Genomic DNA, 18,222 nt, shown 5'->3' with positions numbered 1-18,222 from the left:
TTGTTGCATGAGTGTTAATTTCTCTCGTATCCAATGTACCAGAGGCCAAGCCAGACTGCTTCATATTATAGTCATGTTATAACTATGTGATACTATGTATCTGTATGTTTATGGGTCCAGGTTTACCTCTGACCAGACCATACTGCATCCTGGAGCCATCAGGGTCATCATGACTCTCCTGCCTCATGTCTTTACTGCAGAGGATCCACAGGTAACCTATCAGCAGACCGACTACACTGCTCTGTCATATGCAGGAATCGATTCAGTAATCAATCAATTCAGGAATCAACTCAGTTCAGTTAGATTTAATTCACGCTGTATTGCTCTTTCATATTATGCAGAAATTAATTAATTGTAATTCAACTCAGTTCAGTTCAATTGGATTAGTCATAGCTCCTATCTTCTAAGACTGCTTTGCTGTCATATGCAGGAATCATCTAATTTGAATTTGACTCAATTTGGTTCAGTTCAATTCTTCATTACTCCTCCTCTCTCCCAGCTGTCAGTGGAGGTCCAGTACTCAGTAGCCCACCACCTCCAGGTGATGGTAAAGTCAGAGAAGAACCGGCAGATTGTCTGCGAGGGGGGTTTGGTGTCCACTCTACTAACCCACTGTCGAAGCACCCTGCTCAGGCCGGACCACCCACTACACCTGCCTGACACACGCATCTTGGAGAAAATCTCCTCACACTCCATCTCACACATAGACCTCAGGTCAGCTGCTTTTCGTAGCACCAAGCTTGGGTGTGTTAATTAGGCACCAAATGGCAGAAAATTGACTGAAACGGGGAGGTACTATCTTGACACACATTTCCTTTTCTGATGCAAGACGTTTTAAAACATTGTCCCTGTGTTGATCTCACTACCCACCGTTGAGGAATCTTTTTTGTATTTTAAAAGGTTAGTTCACCCCAAAATCAAAGCTTGATGAATGTTATCTAACCTGTTATTTCGTTCTTCTACAGGCGTTTCCTGTGTCTTAGTGATCCTCTGATGTGCCAAGCTAACAAAATTGCTGCCACCTCTGCTCCAGAATCCAACCCACAATGCACCCTTTCTCTCTCCAAGGGTAAAGATACAGAACTTTTATCTGATTTTAACCATTTAATTTGAGTCCAGCACTAGCACTGTTGATTCAACTAATAACGGCATGATGATTAGATTACCATTTGAATCAGCTGTTCTAGTTCTAGAATGCATCAAAGAAGTGGACTGGCTAGGGGTACTCGAAGAGAGGTTTGGGAAACACTGGTCTAGCGGAAGCAGACAGCATTTGAAATGTTGCACATCTGTGTTACAAAAAGTGTAGCTTTTAACTATAGGCCTATACTGTATGTAGTCCTTACATGTAATTCTGTAATTACTAATGAAATAAACATGGTTGTAATAATAATATAATAAATAATATGCCATTTAGCAGACGCTTTTATCCAAAGCGACTTACAGTCATGCGTGCATACATTTTTGTGTATGGGTGGTCCCGGGGATCGAACCCACTATCTTGGCGTTACAAGCGCCGTGCTCTACCAGCTGAGCTACAGAGGTAATCGTATAATTAATCTAATTCTGCAGGCCAAAGCCCAGAGGAGGCAGACAGCTCTGCAGACAGTGAGACCACCACTCGCTCCATCATGAAGACATTTAAACGCTCTTTTAGCCTGCTTAGCTCCTTGCCTCCTATTGACTCTCCTGTCGGCCAGCCCCTCCCCCTGCACCAAATCATTAGCCTGGTCTCCATGACGTCACCAAGGAGCTTCCGACCGCACCGAGTCTCCACCTCTCCGGCCTTTGTGGAGTTTGATATGAGTGAGAGCGGCTATGGGTGAGTCCACTGTACTGGGTAGATTAGAAGTGGGATGGGTTCTGGTAGGTTTCCATAGGATTCCAATGATTCATTTGCCTGATCCCAGATCTGTTTGTGCTGTCTTGCCAACTTCTATGGTCATTGTCATATGAAATGTCATGTTGCACACCGTTAATTTGACATTGACGTGTGTCTCTGTGTGTGTGTGCATGTCTGTCTGTGTGTGTGTGTGTGTGCTTTTAGCTGTCTGTTTCTACCATCCCTGGCTACAGTGAAAGGTGTCAATGCTGACTCCATCCCAACAGGGGGAATAGGAGGAGGTAAGACAGGAGGGGAGGGAGTTCACCTAGTACTGGATCAACTACCTTTTACTTTTAACAACTGTATGTTTAACTATTTTACTTGTTTGCTTGGATTTGCTTTGAAAATGCTGTATGACCTATGTTTACTTTATCTCTGCTTGTCCCCTCTCCTCTCTCCTCCTCCTCTTCCATTCAACCAGACTGTCGTGGTTTCCCTCCGGCAGCAGGCCTGACATATTCCTGCTGGTTCCTGATCAGCAGGTTCAGTTCGGCCTGTGATTCCCACCCGCTCCGGCTGCTATCTGTGGTGCGCCATATGTCCCGTGCAGAACAGCAGTACGTCTGTCTGTCTGTCTCCATCTCAGCCAGCGATGGATGTTTGGTCATCTCCACCGAGGAGGAGCCATTCACATTCCTGGGTAAAGACATGCTAAAGGGACATTGGAATAACCTAAACCTGTGCTGTAATGCTTTCTTTGGCACAATATGCTATTTACTCAAAAATACACCAATCTCAAATCAACCTCTAGATCAGGGGTGTCAAACTCATTCCATGGAGGGCCTAGTGTGTGCTGGTTTTTGGTGTTTCCTTTCAATTAAGACCCATACAACCAGGTGAGGGGAGTTCCTTACTAATCAGTGACAATTCATCAATCAAGTCCAAGGGAGGAGCAGAAACCCGCAGACACTCAGCCCTCCATGGAATGAATTTAACACGTGCTCTAGAACAATGTTCCCGCTAAGATGCGCGCGTGCAAGCACTTCAAGGGCTACCACTCAGAAGAAATGCCATGCCGCGCAGAACCATTAGTTTGCACTATATAGATAAATGTTTTTTCTGTGATCGAATCAACGTTATATCAACTGCTTTTCAATGCAACAAACCAAAACAAATCTAACTTTGCAAGATTGAGTCTGATTTTGTTTTAGGCAGAGCCAGAGCGCAACGGAGTAGAATTGTATTGGCTGGGGTAGCCCACTAGCGGTCTTTCAATCATGCTTTTCAGATCAGTTCAGATCAGAGCTGCGCATCTGTGCATTTGTTGATATTCTTTGCTAGTTAGCGAGTTATTAGCCCAGTTTTATAGATCAGCAATGGGGAATTACTGCTTCCTAAAAGAGCACAAAACGTGTAGGCTACATTTCAAAATATGTGAATAAGCCAATAGGCAGATGGGTAGCCTACATTGTCTAGTTCTTTGTATGGTTATAATAATTAATTATATTTTGTAAAGTGGTTTCTTGCATCATACAACCCAATACAATGCAATTTACAGTCACCTATTTGGCCCATGGTGTTACAGACCAAGTAAAAAGTCATTAATTAATGTCAAGCCCTTCATAATGTAAAAAAGTTTGTAAAAGTCTCATGCAATGTAGGCCTGCATTGAACACCACACTCACTAACTGTAAGTTGCTCTGGATAAGAGCGTCTGCTAAATGACTAAAATGTAAAAAAATATGTGACCAACCGCCTCGATTCAGTCTAATGTAACACCTTTTTTTTTTTTACATTGGATAAAAGTAGAGACTCAGAGCTAGAAAATTGTATATCATACACTGCAGTTGAGGAACAATGGGAAAGTAATTCTGCTTTGAAAGTTGATAAACTTGTAACCCCACTTTTGAGAAAATGGCCCTTGAACGTTTGGTACACCTACTGGAGAGCACTTCTTTGTCTACACCCATTCAGCATCATTCACACCCTCTTAAGCCTTAGCCCCAACCATCTCTTTAAGGATTTACATGAGGCCATGTGGTAAACACACGCTATATCAAATACAATTTAAGTTTATTTGTCACATGCACAGGATACAGAAGGTGTAAACGGTACGGTGAAGTGGTTACTTGCATAGTAGCAATATCAAAAACAGAAAGTTTCCAGATAAAAATAGTTTATAAATAGTTTATCATTATTAGATGACGCTTACCCGACACACTTGTTTAAGTTGATGGGTCATGTGAAGGAAATGCTATAACCACCCCCAGCCGCATCTAGCTAAGTGGATGGGTCACTATTGTCTAGACATGTACACATGTTCATGAAATACAATAGATGGCCGTAATCACCCCCAGACACACCTGGCTAATTTGACGGGTCATGTAATAATCTGGCCGAAGTGGAGTCTTTTGTTTAGACATGTAGCTAGCTAGCTAAACAATGAACCGGCACAATCCCAACTCATACTACTACCAATACAAACATTGTCATAGCTGTAGTATGAATCTTCAGGTAGCTAAAGCTAACAAACTAGGTTCAATGTTAGCTAGCTAACATTAGGCTATAACTAGCAATGCAAATGGTTTTCTGATTAGAATAATATTACTACACAGATCATACACTTAACGTTAGCTATGGTGCGTTAGAAAGGACTGTCAACACATACTGAACAGCTCACGTTATAGACCAAAGCATCCTATATAGCAGACCAACCTAAACTCATCTCCCGGCAAGTCCAGCCCATTCATTGTCTCAGCCAATCATGGCTAGTGGGAAGGTTCCTGTTTTTTTCCGTGGCTAAACCAACTAGGCTCGTAATGTAACAATTGTATTCATATTTATGGATGGAATACAAGTTTGTTATTAAGGCACATGAAAGTTCACATATTCCAGAAGGTATTTCTGCCAAAAAACACATTTTGATAAAAAATAAATGTTTACGTTCAAATGCAGCTCCTGTGAAGTAGTGATGTGCGACATACGCCTAGTTTCCTGAAACTAGTCACATATAGGCTACTGTAGGCTATATTATAGAAATCAAAAGCTATTTCCATGTGAGAATGTTATGGGATTTGCTCCATTGGTTTTGTTGATAGAACTCCATTATGCTCAAATAGCCACAATAGCCTATTGGCTACTGTCTAAAACTGTAAGGGTACAGCCTCAGTGTTCACTGTAAACGCACGCCGGAAGTTGCACAAAATTCTCACAATGTTCAAGTTTCCGCTCACAAGAACTAAAATTTGCTCAGTGCCCCAAAAAGTTTGAGGGAACATTGCTCTAGACCCTACGCCAGGGTTATTCAGCATGTAGATCGCAAGCTACCAGTAGCTCACAGTCCACGTATGAGTAGCTCGCAATCAATTCTGAAAGTACATGCATTTTTCCATCACAAACTGTCATAAACATAAAGCTCCCGGCTACTGTCCAATCAAAGCCACATTAACATTTTCCGACCCTGGTTAGCTACTATTGGCTTAATATCTGCCAATATCTGCCAATTAATTTCCAGCAGTATTGCCCCTCTCTGTCTGTTTGGTGCGCGAGTTTGTCTATCATTCCATATGCAGCCAGTTAGCGATGCTTATGATAACGTCTTGTGGGTAGAGTAGACAGAAAGACTTTTCCCAAAAACCTTCTCAGTTAAATGTTAACTACAAAGTAGGCTTACCTGACAGAACTATAAATCATTATTCTTTGTTTCAATTGGGTGGCCATTGTTTTGCTAACTCTGCCATGACATGCGCTGCAGCAGTAGGCCTAACAGCAGAAACATCTCTAGACCGGCACATTCCTCTCTTGCTAGATGTGCAATTAAGGGGGAATTATACACTTTTTACAGACCTAATAAATGTCTTCTGATGTGATTTAAGCATTGACATGGACTCAGAACATCAATTTTCGTTGTTTCTTTATGAATATTTGTAATATTAAAAAATCCCAAAACAGGAAAAATCCAACAGAGAAAAAATAATTTGGGAAAATACCAAATATAATTTTATGGGGCCTGTCATGCCAAGTAATGTTTATCAACCATAATTTTTCCAGGTATATTGACAGAAAGCACATCTCTTGTACACCAAGGACCCAGGGATGAGTTGCAGGTTAGAGGAGAAGAGAACAATGTGCCTATTGGAAAGTGATAAAATTGGTAGCTCGCAACATTTTTTAAAAGTAGCTCTCATGCTAGAAAAGGTTGGAGACCCCTGCCCTACGCCCTATGCACTTGGAAATGTGAAAGGATTTGATTGTTATAAACATTATGATACAACTTCCTCCTATTTTATGACAAGGCAAGGAAGAGAGATTACCATTATTACTTACACCTGTCAAATCCTCTCAGATATCCACAAGTGGTCTAGGGGTCAATTTGGGATTGGGTCTACGATTGCTCTGAATGACCTAATTTTAGAAAGATTTAGCAAAAGGTGGATTTTTGTCATTTTAGTTGATTACTCTTTGATCTGGACTGCAACTCCTTCTGTGATTGATTGATTGCTGTATTGATTGATTGATGTATTGATTGCCAGATATGATGGAGCCAGAGGTGCGGACCCCCAGCCCCCTGCCAGGCTCTCTGAGGTTCAAATGCTCCAGTCAGCTGACCCCAGGTCAGTGGCACCATCTGGCCGTTGTCATGGCGAAGGACGTGAAGAAGAGCTGCAAGGTCATGGCCCACCTCAATGGGAAACTGGTGGGAGCAGCAAAGGTACTGGAGCAGGAGAGAGTGAATTCATCCATTTTACATTGAAAGATGATCGTAGCTCATGTCATTGGTTGAAGCACTGTCTACTCCCTTACTCACTCTGTGCTGTAAAAATTCAGAGAACTCTCTATGTGTTCTGATTCGCTGTCAGATGCTGTACATCCAACCGTTCCCGGGTCAGTACGTCTCCATGGAACCCACAGCGGTGATTGACGTGTGTGCCTTCATTGGAACGCCGTCTCTATGGAAACAGCACGCTTCGTTGGTGTGGCGCGTCGGGCCCATCTACCTGTTTGAGGAAGTGCTGAGTCCAGGGGCTGTAGCGGTAATCTACAACCAGGGAACTGCCTACCTGGGAAACTACCTGGCTCTACGCAACACAGGTGTTTGTCTGATCATTACCTGGGCCATGGACTCAAGACCATGTAGTCAATTTACTTAAAGCTTGCAGATACTGTATAATGCATTATTTTTCTTAACTTTAGCATCTACGACCCCTTCTAATGTATCAGAATCATCTCATGATGACCTTGACTATATGCCAGCCATTTTGAGTCAGTTGTGTTACCAGAAACACAGAAACATATTTGAGTCAGTTGTGTTACCAATGTCAGTTTGACCAGAATTTGTGTCTCACAATGTAGTTCTGTAATTCTATGTGTTCCTCCAGGCTCTGGCACAGACCCCCTCCCTTTCAGGCTGGTACCGGAGGAGAGGATCTCATTTGGCATCAACCCGGCTGTAGCAACTTTAACCACGGTAGCAGAGATACGAGAAAGCTACAACGAGGTGGACTGCCGTCTCATCGCCAAAGAGGTACAGAGGGCCCAGCGCTGTCTTCATGATGCCCGATCAGAAATATGGGGTCCTACTAATCACCCCAAACAACCCCAAACAACCATAAACAGGTACCCTAAACAACCCCAAACTGGTACCCCAAACAGGTACCCCAAACAACCTAAAACAACCCCAAACATATACCCCAAACAACCACAAACAATGAGAAGCATCCAGCTGCAGATTATGCGCGCTGAGGCCACCTGGCGGGTATTCCAGAAAGATGGTTTAACAAATTCAGGATTCCCTGAACATAACCGGCTTCTCTTAACCTGATAAGGGAGTCCGGGATTTCTTGGTTCCAGAACGGCTGCTTCTCGTTTAAGTAATTAGGCTAAGCGAAGCACAGATTGGTTGGTCCGACAACTGGCGCAGGCACACAGCATTCAAAAAGGTCCTCATGTTGATGACAAAAAAAATCTTCGATATGGAGTCAAAAGACAGAGCCCAATATTTCAAGTCTAGAACAAGAAACAATTGTAACAACATACAATGAATATGTTCACATATTTACTAGGGATGTAATTCACCGATACACATCGGTCCCCGATTCAAATGTTTAAGATATGACTGCATCGATTCAAACGTTACGAATCGTTGATTTTGCTCAAGGTACTTTCTTTCTACCTACTGAAAAATGCCTAATCTTTTGTGTAAACTGATGCGTCCTGTCCTTCAGTGTCGAACTAAGTATGTAGTTGTGTTGACAGTCATTGATCTTCAAGTCATTTTGCATCCCGAACAACCCTAGGGAATATCAGTAGCCTAGTCAAACTGCGCACTGTGCCCAGCTTCGTGCTCTGACCAACGTGAGGTAGGCGGCCTGTTTCTTGCATATTTGTGTGGCACCTTCAGCATTGAAATGCTAAATGGCTTGCGCAATATTATGCTTTATTAGTTGTGACAACCTATGTGATTTTCTAGGTTATTGTTATCTATGCACTGTTGAAAAGCATGTTTTACTGGAATAAAAGTAAGCTACCGAAGACACAACTCTCATCTGGCTATACCTGCTGAACAGGGCTTACAATAGATTTTATTTTGATTGTTCAGGTACACCATCAGCAATAGTTTTGGTAGTTCGCTTTAAACAATCAGTAAACAGTGCATTCGGGAAGTATTCAAACCCCTTGACTTTTTATACGTTTTGTTACATTACAACCTTATTCTAAAATTGATAAAAAAAAGAAATAATTATTATAAATCTCCACATAATACCCCATAATGACAAAGCGAAAATAGGTTTTTATACATTTTTCAAATGTATTACAAATAAAAAACAGAAATACCTTATTTAGATAAGTATTCACACCCTTTGCTATGAGACTCGAAATTGAGCTCAGGTGCATCCAGTTTCCATTGATCATCCTTGAGATGTTTCTACAACTTGATTGGAGTCCACCTGTGGCAAATTCAATTGATTGGACATGATTTGGAAAGGCACACACCTGTCTATATAAGGTCCCACAGTTGACAGTGCATGTGAGAGCAAAACCCAAGTCATGAGGTCGAAATAATTGTCTGTAGAGCTCCGAGACAGGATTGTGTCGAGACACAGATCTGGGGAAGGGTACCAAATTAATTCTGCAGCATTGAAGTTCCAGAAGAACACAGTGGCATCCATCATTCTTACAGTAAATGGAAGAAGTTTGGAACCACCAAGACCCTTCCTAGAGCTGGCCAAAAAGAGCAATCGGGTGAGAAGGGCCTTGGTCAGGGAGGTGACCAAGAACCTGATGGTCACTATGACAGAGCTCCAGAGTTGCACTGTGGAGATGACAGAGCTCCAGAGTTGCACTGTGGAGATGGGAGAACCTTCCAGAAGGACAACCATCTCTGCAGCACTCCACCAATCAGGCCTTTATGGTAGAGTGGCCAGATGTAAGCCACTCCTCAGGAAAAGGCACATGACAGCCCGCTTGGAGTTTGCCAAAAGGCATCTAAAGGACTCTCAGACCATGAGAAACAAGATTCTCTGGTCTAATGAAACCAATATTGAACTCTTTGGCCTTAATGCCAAGCGTCACGTCTGGAGGAAACCTGGCACCATCCCTTCGGTGAAGCATGGTGGTGGCAGCACCATGCTGTGGGGATGTTTTTCAGTGACAGGGACTGGAAGACTAGTCAGGATCGAGGGAAAGATGAATGGAGTAAAGTACAGAGAGATCCTTGATGAAAACCTGCTCCAGAGCACTCAGGACCTCAGACTGGGGCAAAGGTTCACCTTCCAACAAGACAATGACCCTAAGCACACAGCCAAGACAACGCAGGAGTGGCTTCGGGACAAGTCTCTGAATGTCCTTGAGTGGCCCAGCCAGAGCCCGGACTTGAACCCGATCTAACTTCTCTGGAGAGACCTGAAAATAGCTCTGCATCGATGCTCCCCATCCAACCTGACAGAGCTTGAGAGGATCTGCAGAGAAGAATGGAAGAAACTCCCCAAATACAGGTGTGCAAAGCTTGTAGCGTCATACCCAAGAAGACTAGAGGCTGTAATCACTGCCAAAGGTGCTTCAACAAAGTACTGAGTAAAGGGTCTGAATAGTTATGTAAATGTGATAGTTCAGTTTCTACCATTCTTCTCTGCTCTGTCAGGCTGGATGAGGAGTGTTGCTGCTCAGCTATTTTCAGGTCTCTCCAGAGATGTTCGATCTTGTTCATGTCCGGGCTCAATGAATAGCATTCTCACGTAGGTGTTCCTTTTGTCCATGTGGGAAAGGACAGTTTGGAGTGCAATAGAGATTGCATCATCTGTGGATCTGTTGGGGCGCTATGCAAATTGAAGTGGGTCTAGGGTTTGCTGCCTGTTCTTAGTAAACTGATGGAGAGAATTGTGTTTGACCAAATACAATGCTATTTTCAGAGAAGAAGTTAACCCTTTAGACCCCAATAGAATTCTAGAATGCTGCTGTAGCTTACTGAGAATTTTCAAGTTAAAGCTCATGTTCTCACATATTTCAAACAAACAGACATTAAATACAATTAAATAAAGGACAATTACAAGTTAACTTAGTTTTAAAGAGCACAACCTCTTCTTTAACCTCTACAGGATCGGTGTCCCGTATACGGGACGGTTGAGCTAAAGTGCGCTAATGTGATTAGCATGACTGTTGTAAGTAACAGCAAACTTTCCAGGACATAGACATGTCTTATATGGGCAGAAAGCTTAAATTATTGTTAATCTAACTGCACTGTCCAATTTACAGTAGCTATTACAGTCAAAAAATACCATGCTATTGTTTGAGGAGAGTGCACAACAACAAAAAACTTATCACGGCAACTTGTTTGATACATTCACCTCTGAAGGTAAATAATGTACTTACATTCAGTAATCTTGCTCTGATTTGTCATCCTGAGGGTCCCAGAGATAAAATGTAGCATAGTTTTGTTTGACAAAATCAATTTTTATATTCAAATGTAGGAACTGGGTTCTACAGTTTGAACCCTTGCTGTCTCTGGCTCCACACCCACCCTGCCTGGCCATCTAGATGTGTGAAAGTTAGTGTATAAGCTAATGATCAATCACGTATGACATTCCTGTGAGTGTGTAAACTTACATTTTGTATTACCATATCATTTTTGTATGTTCTCTATAGTTATGTACTTGAAAATGTATCAATTGACCAATTCGGCACATTTGGGCAGACTTTATACAAAATAGTCCAGTATTGCAATGCTTCACTGGATCAATCTGAAGCTTTGCACACACAATGCTTCCATCTAGTGGCCAAAATCTTAATTGCGCCTAAACTGAAAAAAAATTAAATAAACAAAATCATGTTTTTTTGTTTGTATTATCTTTTACCAGATCTAATGTGTTATATTCTCCTACATTAATTTCACATTTCCACAAAAGTTTTTCCTTTCAAATGGTATCAAGAATATGCATATCCTTGCTTCAGGTCCTGCGCTACAGGCAGTCATTTTAGGCGAAAATTGAAAAAAAGGGTCCGATCCTTAAGAGGTTGACACCACATTCATGTCAATAGGAAAACACTCATTTTGTCTTCCATTGTGTAAAGACACCCCCTATCAAAATGTACCAAGGATAATATATTTATAAATATTATTTACATATAAATAACAAAACAATTAAACATGTTTGATTTACAACGATTTTTACTTCTGTAACAATGTAAAAATGTAAACAATTATTCAGAGACTATTTGAAAATGTAGGTAACCTCTCTCAATTAGATTTAGTACAGACCAGGCCTGACACAAAATGTAGAAATAGTAGCCTACTTTGACAGACTAACTACAGAGTTCACCAATGTTAGCTGATTAGTTACAAAGCTGGGACAGTTTCCAAATGAATTGCATGGGTAGAAACAGGACAAAACAAGCAACTTGTTAGCTGGCTATAAACAAATACCCAACTCACCATATGAGCTCCACTGTGCGGGCATCTACTACCCTAACACCACAACTAAGATGTAAAATAATAGGAAAACAAGGCAATGTATATCTTACGAATATCTGCACCTAGCAAACATGCAAACCATAACCTAAGTCCAACAGATAAACACTAATTAATCTAGCCTTCATTTCGGTGGCTCCTTGTCTGTATGGCTAGCTAGTGAAACTGACAGCTGATGTTGACGCTTTGTGAGTGAAGCCCAAATTTACCGCTAAACACAACTTTTCTTGCCTGACAGACTAACTACTTAGGAAGCAGCTTGGGCCATTTCCATATACATTACATTGGTAGAAACAAGACAAAACAACCAACTAGTTATCTGACTATAAACAGCTAAACACTTTAACTATTTCCATGAGACAGAGAGCAATCATTCGAGCTCCACCGCTGATGTGCTCGCCTGTACCAACCAAGTTATCATGACAATCTGAGAGCTATTCCCCAAGTTTCACAGCATCAAACATCGACAACACCAAACATAAATCTGCTGTTTACTTATTTCACTCACCTCGACATCGTCGCTTTTCAAAGTGCAAGGACGTGTCCGAATCCGTATCACCAACCAACATAGATATCACCTTTCACAGTGAAAAGTCGTGTCCGTTTCGGCACTGTCATTTTGAGTAATGAAGTTTTAAAAAACTTTGAAAAGTCAAATGACAGCATACCCTGTTTCCGGTTTCTGGTTGATGACAACAGCCACACGAATATGACAACAGGTTGTTAGCAAGTACATTTTGCGATATTGACACATACAGTTGAAGTCGGAAGTTTACATACACTTAGGTTGGAGTCATTAAAACTCGTTCTTCAACCACTCCACAAATTTCTTGTTAACAAACTATAGTTTTGGCAAGTCAGTTAGGACATCTACTTTGTGCATGACACAAGTAAGTTTTCCAACAATTGTTTACAGACAGATTATTTCATTTAGAATTCACTGTATCACAATTCCAGTGGGTCTGAAGTTTACATACACTAAGTTGACTGTGTCTGATGACAGAATATTGGGTAACTCTTTTGACGCGTATGATCACTTATTTGTGATCATTGTTGAATGGTCCCTGCAGCGTAGCATCGCAAATATGTGACTGGAACAGAAGCAACAGAACGTATGATGCAACATACACGTCTAAACAGCATTGTTGTCCGAAAAGCATTGAAACAATGTTTTGTACTGATGGTAAATAAAGGTATTTACAACTTTATTACTCAATTTCACTTTTTATTGTAAAAGATAAACGCTAACTTTATCATCCAACCATCACACGGAACACATCCACAACCACAAACCAGTCTAAATAACAGGTTGCGCTGACAAAAAAATAACAAATAAGTTAGCGACCTAACAGCTAGACTTGTTTACAATGTACCACGTCTCTGGTGAGGAAGAAATGTAATATTGTTTAGAAAAGAGATGCGTGTCAGTTAAGCTAATATCAACTACATTTTTTATGATGGCAGCCATGTTTGTTTGACAAGCGAGAACTCCCTAATCCCAGAATGACAATCACTATAATATGCAAATAAACAAAGTCAATGATGGCCACTTTTCAGCCTATTACAAATCGATATGCTTGTTACAGTGTATACAATAACCGGAGCACATGACCTGACAAGTCATTTACAGTTTTTGACAAATCACAAAGCAAATAAAATGCTATCACCTCACAGATCATCACCCCAAATACAAGCCTACTGCCTACACTAACCTTCAGTGGAGGCTGGTGACTTGAAAAATTGAGGAGGATGGGAGACCCACGGTATAGGCGCGGAACGCACGGAGACGACAAAGTGTGTTTCAAAAATCGTCAAAGACTATTTATTTTAACCTAAAGCATTTAATATAGGGAATGGGAATGAGAGGGCTAGTTACACAGTGTTGGGAAGGGATCACAGCAGTGATTGAATGAGGGTATGAGGCATGAGTTGAGGTGTTCAGAGGCTTGACTTCAGTGCAGGACAGGATTTGACTGGGAAGAAAAAAACTATAACACAACACACTACACAGTTAGACAAAAGAGCTAAGAATGAGTTAGTCCAAGCAAGGAGTAAAATCATTGATGTGTAATAATGTGATTGTTTTTGTGTATGTGATTGACTCTACGTACAGTAATGAGAGAAAATTGATAGGGGTACTCACAGTGCTTGGAGAGGAAACATTCAATGTGCCAGTGGATGAGCGAGCACATGAGACGTGGCTTCAGTTCATGTCAGGAGAGAGTTGACAATGGTAGTGGAGTGGTCATCACCTCTTAACCAGGGAACAGGAGGGGACTTAGCTGTAAATACAAATTGCAGATATAGTGAGGGAAAAAAGTATTTGATCCCCTGCTGATTTTGTATGTTTGCCCACTGACAAATAAATGATCAGTCTATAATTTTAATGGTAGGTTTATTTGAACAGTGAGAGACTGAATAACAACAAAAAAATCCAGAAAAACGCATGTCAAAAATGTTATATAAATTGATTTGCATTTTAATGAGGGAAATAAGTATTTGACCCCTCTGCAAAACATGACTTAGTACTTGGTGGCAAAACCCTTGTTGGCAATCACAGAGGTCAGACGTTTCTTGTAGTTGGCCACCAGGTTTGCACACATCTCAGGAGGGATTTTGTCCAACTCCTCTTTGCAGATCTTCTCCAAGTCATTAAGGTTTCGAGGCTGACGTTTGGCAACTCGAACCTTCAGCTCCCTCCACATATTTTCTTTGGGATTAAGGTCTGGAGACAGGCTAGGCCACTCCAGGACCTTAATGTGCTTCTTCTTGAGCCACTCCTTTGTTGCCTTGGCCGTGTGTTTTGGGTCATTGTCATGCTGGAATACCCATCCACAACCCATTTTCAATGCCCTGGCTGAGGGAAGGAGGTTCTCACCCAAGATTTGACGGTACATGGCCCTGTCCATCGTCCCTTTGATGTGGTGAAGTTGTCCTGTCCCCTTAGCAGAAAAACACCCCCAAAGCATAATGTTTCCACCTCCATGTTTGACGGTGGGGATGGTGTTCTTGGGGTCATAGGCAGCATTCCTCCTCCTCCAAACACGGCGAGTTGAGTTGATGCCAAAGAGCTCGATTTTGGTCTCATCTGACCACAACACTTTCACCCAGTTCTCCTCTGAATCATTCAGATGTTCATTGGCAAACTTCAGACGGGCATGTATATGTGCTTTCTTGCGGGAGCTGCAGGATTTCAGTCCTTCACGGCGTAGTGTGTTACCAATTGTTTTCTTGGTAACTATGGTCCCAGCTGCCTTGAGATCATTGACAAGATCCTCCCGTGTAGTTCTGGCCTGATTCCTCACCGTTCTCATGATCATTGCAACTCCACGAGGAGCCCCAGGCCGGAGCCCCAGGCCAAGGGAGATTGACAGTTCTTTTGTGTTTCTTCCATTTGCAAATAATCACACCAACTGTTGTCACCTTCTCACCAAGCTGCTTGCCGATGGTCGTGTAGCTCATTCCAGCCTTGTGTAGGTCTACAATCTTGTCCCTGACATCCTTGGAGAGCTCTTTTGTCTTGGCCATGGTGGAGAGTTTGGAATCTGATTGATTGATTGCTTCTGTGGACAGGTGTCTTTTACACAGCTAACAAACTGAGATTAGGAGCACTCCCTTTAAGAGTGTGCTCCTAATCTCAGCTTGTTACCTGTATAAAAGACACCTGGGAGCCAGAAATCTTTCTGATTGAGAGGGGGTCAAACACTTATTTCCCTCATTAAAATGCAAATGAATTTATAACATTTTTGACATACGTATTTCTGGATTATTTTTGTTGTTATTCTGTCTCTCACTGTTCAAATAAACCTACCATTAAAATTATAGACTGATCATTTCTTTGTCAGTGGGCAAATCAGCAGGGGATCAAATACCTTTTTCCCTCACTGTACATTCCATTACAGCTGCGCCATCGTAGGTTTGAACTGCAAGTTTCTCCATGAAGTTAAACTCAGACATCTCAAAATTCACAAAGTCAAACACAGACTGCGCATCTCGCACACTTGACACATCAAAGTAGCCCAAGAAACGTTCCTGAATAAAGCCGTGATCATCCACATACCTGACGATAACTGACAATTGCAAGCAGACTGGTGGCACCATAGGTCCCAGAGTGGTGGGGCAATTTTTACCCCCTTGGGCCCGAAGTTTTTCCTCATCTGTTAACCTAACCAGGAAAATTCTGGACCCTATAAGGTATGACAGTGATTCATCAGTTGTAAAAAGGTTTTATAAGGGCAACCAGTTTTCCTAATCAGGTCACATGGTTTAAAAAAACTCCTGAAAAAAACTCCTGGCCCTGGGGGGGATGAAAACCCTGTCAAACTGCAGCAACCTTATACTTGTTCATATGGTTTATATTTAGACTAGATTAGGAGGGGGATTTCCTCTACCCAGACACCGAGACAACAACTGATAGACAATAGAACTCACAGGGCTGAGCTTGCTTTATGCATGTTTGCGTCATGCATGCCAATGCAACTTTAGACTTTGTAAAACAGTAACTCACATCTGTCTTCACTATTATGTTGATTGATTAATTCCAATTAATAATTTTGGATTGGAAAGAAACGTATAGGCAGCCTAGTCAGCCCAATTTTGAAAATAAACCAAATTTGATCACATTCACATTTTCTCCTGACACACAAATGGACTATAAATGCATAACGTTATCAATTACTTTACCAAATGGACAGGGCACATAGGCTGAATGCAGCTGCTCTCATTAGTAGCCTACAGTTGATCAGAATGAAAAATCGTCTCGTTTTCATCCCATACAGCATGTCAGATCTCTCATGTTCAGCTGCTTGGGTCTGTCCGGAGTGATTATGTGTTTATCATCTTTGCTAAATAAATAACGGAGGAAAGTGGAAAGCCTACTTGAGCACGCGAAAAACATGTGCTGTGCCAACCTCTCTCTTTAATCTAACTTTTAATGGATGATGCGATGGAAGTTATCAAATCATTCATAATTGATTTTGACATCCCAGAAAAGACAGTCGAAAGTTCCATATGCTCAGCAAGTAAAGCATCGTAACGTGCAATTACCGCTGCAAGCTCCTTGTAGTTGCCCTTGTTGGTGGAACTTTCCCTCTCGTCATGTCCTCTAAAAGCCAATTCTTGCATGCCCCAAAACACAGTGCTGTTGATAAGCCGCTTGAGAACATCCCTGTTTCTTCTTACTTTCTCGTTGTGTTACACAGTTTGAATACACAGACCTTCGTCATGATCGATGCGGCTTTTCCCCAGAAGCTTGAATCTGATGTGGGCATGTATGTGCTCCCTGCTTTTGTTTTGCCATTTTGCTGAACGACCGATGTTCTTCAGGTCACTGTACCCCCCTTTCGCCCAAGGTTTTCCAAAAAGCAAGGCCAGCAATACAGGTGGCTTGATGAAAGGCTCCCTGTTAACCAGCTATACTTTTGATACCAGTTGGTATTGAACACTCTCACCTTTTCATCCTTCTTCATGAAACTGATCACAGGCAGAGGTCACCAATTCACCAAGTTTCTAAACACATAGACCCCCCCCGCAAAAGCTTTGATTGGGTGGAGGTCGTCCTCCAGAAGTGGTCATAATTACCATGTAGGTCTATAGAAGGGGGTGAGGCCTACAAGCCTTTTAGGTTTTGGATTGAAGTCAATGTACCCAGAGGAGGACAGAAGCTAGCTGTCTTCTGGCTACACCTTGGTGCTACCCCAGAGAGTGCTGTTGAAGTTACTATATGTGGCATATTGATTTGAAAGGAGTTGTGCGCAGGAGGGTAAATCACAGAATAAAAGGGTTTATTCCGAAGGCACAGCGGTACGCAGCAATGCGTCAAACACTCCAGTGCATAATCAGGCGTACTGGGAAACTACAAGGCACACGGGTGACATATCCCAGCGATACAAAATACATGGAGCTCCACCGAGCTAAACTAACCTCCACAATAAACAATCACACACAAAGACAAGGGGGCAGAGGGAACACTTATACAGGTACTGATGAGGGGATATGAACCAGGTGTGTGTAATAAACAAGACAAAAAAAATGGAATGATGAGATGAGGAGCGGCAGTGGCTAGAAGGCCGGTGATGACGAACGCCGAAGCCTGCCCGATCAAGGAGAGGAGGCAGCTTCGGAGGAAGTCGTGACACTACATTTACATTTACATTTACGTCATTTAGCAGACGCTCTTATCCAGAGCGACTATAGACCTTCATTGCAAAACAGTGTGTTTTAATCAATTATTTGGTGACATATGAATATATTTAGTTTATTTAATCTAAAAAGGATAACTTTTTTAGTGTTTCACCATTTTCTATTTTTATGAAAATTCATTGAAGAGGATGGTCCACCCCTTCCTTCTCTGAGGAGCCTCCACTGCTAACCGTAGCGCGAAAGCTAAACAGGGTTGCCAGATATGGGTGAAATCATTTTAGGGGGGTTCATT

General features: G+C 41.8%; 1 protein-coding gene across 1 annotated transcript in view; it reads left to right on the top strand.

Moving 5' to 3' along the window:
* The window catches only part of wdfy4 (WDFY family member 4), a 152,012-nt gene that overhangs the window by 38,775 nt on the left and 95,015 nt on the right, over nt 1-18,222 (top strand). Inside the window, exons 16-24 of the mRNA XM_041878942.1 lie at nt 121-211; nt 500-714; nt 966-1,069; nt 1,573-1,822; nt 2,048-2,124; nt 2,307-2,525; nt 6,358-6,536; nt 6,685-6,916; nt 7,204-7,349. Coding sequence (XP_041734876.1) covers nt 121-211; nt 500-714; nt 966-1,069; nt 1,573-1,822; nt 2,048-2,124; nt 2,307-2,525; nt 6,358-6,536; nt 6,685-6,916; nt 7,204-7,349 — 1,513 coding nt within the window. The remainder of the gene's footprint in view (nt 1-120; nt 212-499; nt 715-965; nt 1,070-1,572; nt 1,823-2,047; nt 2,125-2,306; nt 2,526-6,357; nt 6,537-6,684; nt 6,917-7,203; nt 7,350-18,222) is intronic.

This window comes from Coregonus clupeaformis, chromosome 1 (assembly GCF_020615455.1).
Source record: "Coregonus clupeaformis isolate EN_2021a chromosome 1, ASM2061545v1, whole genome shotgun sequence".
Taxonomy (NCBI): Eukaryota; Metazoa; Chordata; class Actinopteri; order Salmoniformes; family Salmonidae; genus Coregonus; species Coregonus clupeaformis.
The sequence above is the reverse complement of the archived record's forward strand: the minus strand, read 5'-3'. Positions and strand labels throughout refer to the sequence as shown.